Genomic DNA, 4207 nt, shown 5'->3' with positions numbered 1-4207 from the left:
TCCAAAGCAAATAAGTCTTCGAGACCATGGAGACTATCATAACAGGACCACCACAGCCTTTCCCTTCTCTTGCTCAAAAAGAGGCATAGAGGATAATAAAATTGCTTTTACAACTCCAACTTTGATAGGATATACCACCCACATTAAGTTTCTCTTATCATTTCTGCTGGACTTTAGGCTCCTTTCACAAATGCTATAAAGATTCTAATCAACATAGAGTCTATGAATATATAGCCGAAAGTTTGCATATGTTGCACAGTAAATGAGTCAAAAGTTTGCATATTATGTAAATGTTGTACAATTGGAATGTTGTCTGTGATTAAAGAATGATGTCAGAGCATAATGCATGTATCCTCGCAAAAGGCACACAATAGCATACCTTGGAGATAATATTTGCAACAAAATTCAAAACACTGGATGAACGCATAAAGCCTTCTTTGGAGCAGCATATCTTACTTGACAATGTCTTCAAACTAGTTCAAGAAGATAGCAAATGATATAATTGATCATTTCGAACAAATGAAATGCTCTCTATCATAATGCACACTTACTACTATGACCATGTGAAATAAGTAAGCTATCCATTTGGACAGCTCTTAAACTTGTATGACTCAATATCCTCTTTGACCAGACCACTTTTCTTCATTTGTTCCCGTAAATTCAAGATTGAACTAGTGTCATTCTGCTTAAGGTAGCCTCTAGCCAGGATTTCATAAACAACCACATCAGGAGCTATTCCACATCGCACCATATCATCAAAGACCTCTCTTGCTTCTATCATAAGTCCTTTGCAGGCCAGGCCCCAGATAAGAGTACTGTATGTAAGCAGGTCAGACTCTGCTCCTTTCAGATGCATTGTTTTGTGCAGTTTGAAAGCTTCGAAAACATCGCCATCTTTGCAAAATCGGGCAATCAGTGATGTGTAGCTGTACTTGTCTGGAACCAAACCAACCACTTCCATCTCTAAAAATGCCTTCTCAGCCTCACTTCTATCTCCTTTCTTGCACAGCCCATCAATGAGAATTGAGTAAGAAACCTCGTTGAATTCTCTAGCTTTCAAAAAATGCTCTTTTGCTTGCTCTAAAAGCCCATGCTTGCAGAGGCCATCCAATAGTGCTGCAACGGTAAACACATCGGGCTGTAACTTTCTCGCTAACATCTCTCCATACAAATTCAAAGCCTTCTTCAAATTCCTGGTCTTGAAACAAGCATCCATCAGAGCAGTCATTATAATATTATCTGGAAAAAGGCCGCTATCTTCCATCTCCTTTCTCATCTCAATCGCTTCATCCAACCTGCCACAACTACAAAGTCCCGATATAGCAACTCCATAACCCTTCATATCAAGCTTCAATCCAGTGACTCGCATTCTACTCAAATATCTCATTGCAGCTCCTGAATCACCTTTCTTGAAGTGCCCATCCATCATTGAAGTATAAATCACAGCATTTGCTTCAATCCCTTCCTTGTGCACCTTTCCAAAAACCTGCGCTGCTCTCTCCATCATTCCTTTTTTACAGAGCCCATCAATCAGAGCAGTACAAGTAACAACATTTGGAAACTGTGCCAGTTCCAGCATTCCGTCGAATAGCTTGAGTGCAGAATCCAAACAACCATTCTTGCAGTATCCGTCAATCAAACACGTAAAGATAACGACGTTTGGAGAAATTTCAGAAATTGTCATGTCATCCAGTGCAGATTGGGCAGAATCCAGATTGCCCAGCTTGCAGAACATGTCGATAAGGATCCCATACGTGACCACGTTGGTTAAACGGGACTTCCACATCAACCCCAAATATCCAAGCGCAAATCTTGGCATCCTATGCTTGAACACGGAGCCCATCATGGTGTTGTACGTGATGGCATCAGGCCGTGGGCCGAAGGACCGGAGGCTGAGCACTAAGAGAGACGCCCGGAAGAGATTTCCATCACGGCAGTGGCCGTCGATGAGGGAGTTGAGAGTGACGAGGTCGGGAGAACAACCGAGAGCGGGCAGGGAGGCGACGAAACGTTCGGCAGCGTGGGGCTGGCTGAGGCGGCATAGAAATGCGACGACGGAGTTGACGGAAGGAAGTTGAGGGCGGATACCATGGGCGATGAAAACTGGGAGGAGCTTTAGAGCGAGGACTCCGATGCCGGACCCAACGAGGCGGATGAGTTGGAGGTTGCAAGCTGCCGCGTTGGGAGGCTTGGTGGAGCTCAGAGCTGCGGCGAAAAACTCTAAGATTTCTGTCGCCATTGGACTTGAGGAGGAGGCAAGAAGGCATCTTCTTCACTGTCTTCCGTCTATGTTTTGGAGATTCGGAGGAAGAATGGACCTGCAAGACGGAGGTCTTTGCTTATAGTGAAGGGGTTTTCTGGGTTTTTGGTGGTTGCCGCCAGTTCTAAGATGAGAATAGGCGAATCAGACGGCCGAGACATCCCTTGAATGGTTAACGGTTCTCCAAAGCAACGCCTATTATAGTTTTAATTATAGGTTTGATTGTGAACTTTTTTTCCCCTTTCTAGTATATAGCCAAATTTCTTCATTGTAACTTGGTACTTTAATTTAGGGTTTTGAATAGAAACCTAGGGCTGTCAATATTTGACTCGACACGAAAACCCGATATGGAAAATCCGGGTTGGACCTGACCCGTTTGAAAAACGGGTCAGGTTCGGGTTCGCATATTCGACCCGTTTGAAATACGGGTCGGGTTCGGGTTCGCATATTAGATCCGTTTTCAAATGGGTCGCGTGCCGCGCTGCCGCCGTGCTGAACCTGCTTGTCGCGCCTGCCGTGCCGAACCCGCCGTACCGAACCCGCTGTCGTCACGCTCCCGCTGCCGAACCCATGTGCAGCGCCTGCTGCCAAACCCGCGTGCCGGCCGGGTCGGGTTCGGGTTGAAATGTCCGACCCGTTTGCAAAAACGGGTCGGGTTTGGGTTGACCCGTTTAAATCCGGGTCAACTCGGGTTCGACCGGAACCCGACCCGTCGACCTGAATTGACACCCTATAGAAACCCTTTGAATTTTTTTTTTTAAGTTTTTATGAATTTTCATCAATTCTTTTATGACATAATGTGTAAAAAAGTAAGATGAAGTTACTTTCATGTAATCTATTATTATGTCTATATATGTGATGGATTTTGGTACAATGATTTTTTTTTTAAGGAAAGGAAGCATGACAGTGTGATCTATCAAAATAGGTGAGCATAATGTTGTACTTTTCAAACACAATTTAGTTGATATTATTAATTGTGATTTTATATTTCATTGCACATTTATGCACATATTGTAAAGAAGCAAGCCGTTGTATTAAAAGTATGCACTGTGTTCTAATCATAATGTATGTGCAATACATGGCTATATACTTGTCATATGATTGTAAATAAACAATGATATTAAATTACATGTATTAGCATTTATGTTTACTGAGAATCATATTTTTATATTACAAGAACATAATTGTGCACTTAAATCAAACAAAATATAGTTGTCATAACACCTATGTACTTATGTTTTAATGAGAAATATTTAACAATGTTACAAAAGAACATGTATATGCTTTTGTTTAATATCTATTTGATATGCTCTAATGGGTTGGATTTATCTCTCAATTGGTTTTGAGGAATGAAAAATATAGGGAGAAAACAAAACATAACGATCCAATGAGAAATTGACCCATTTGGAGGAGACCTCAAGATGAATACGAGGACAACGATTATGATTCACTATCCTCCCATCTTTTGGAGTACATTAATGATTATAATGATGTTTATAATCTAACAAACACACAAATATTTTGAGAGCAAGGGGACAAAGGCACTAGTTTCATCGTAAGCACTCATCTATGATGGCTTTAGAATGTGTGTCAACAAATAGGGCATCAAAGAAGGAACATCTTTGGGAGAGCTAGTGGCAATTTGGTAAGAATTCGAAAAAATGGGTTGTGAAATATGGTTCATGTAATGTGATAGATAGGTAGATGGACTTGATACACCCATCAACAAATTTAATATGACTCGTGGAACAAGCTATAAACTGAGAGTATATATATAGACATGAGGAGGTGTACATATTAGATAGAGGAACATGTTGACTTGAAGAGTATGCTCTCTCTCCTTATGAACATTCATGCTTTAAAATGAAGGGTTCTTACCTTTAGTTAGTGTTAGTAAGACACCTTAAATGAAGCCAATTATGAGGGAAGTTGCATTGAAGGATCCAA

The 4207-nt window shown here is 41.3% G+C and overlaps 1 protein-coding gene across 1 annotated transcript; it reads right to left on the bottom strand.

Annotated features, from left to right (window-relative positions):
* Positions 1 to 259: 259 nt before the first annotated feature.
* LOC110111233 (pentatricopeptide repeat-containing protein At2g01740) lies at positions 260 to 2412 on the bottom strand. Its single transcript, XM_020843003.2, has one exon. The coding sequence runs from the start codon at positions 2237 to 2239 to the stop codon at positions 578 to 580; it is 1662 nt and encodes a 553-aa protein (XP_020698662.1). The 5' UTR covers positions 2240 to 2412; the 3' UTR covers positions 260 to 577.
* Positions 2413 to 4207: the final 1795 nt, after the last annotated feature.

The sequence above is a fragment of the Dendrobium catenatum genome, unplaced genomic scaffold (assembly GCF_001605985.2).
Source record: "Dendrobium catenatum unplaced genomic scaffold, ASM160598v2 fragScaff_scaffold_1090, whole genome shotgun sequence".
Lineage (NCBI taxonomy): Eukaryota > Viridiplantae > Streptophyta > Magnoliopsida > Asparagales > Orchidaceae > Dendrobium > Dendrobium catenatum.
Note: the sequence above shows the minus strand (reverse complement) of the source record. Positions and strands in the feature narration are given on the sequence as shown.

Bases quoted from the DNA above. Each gene is read 5' to 3' on its own strand.
- LOC110111233 (XM_020843003.2), bottom strand. From the start codon at position 2,239: ATGGCGACAGAAATCTTAGAGTTTTTCGCCGCAGCTCTGAGCTCCACC.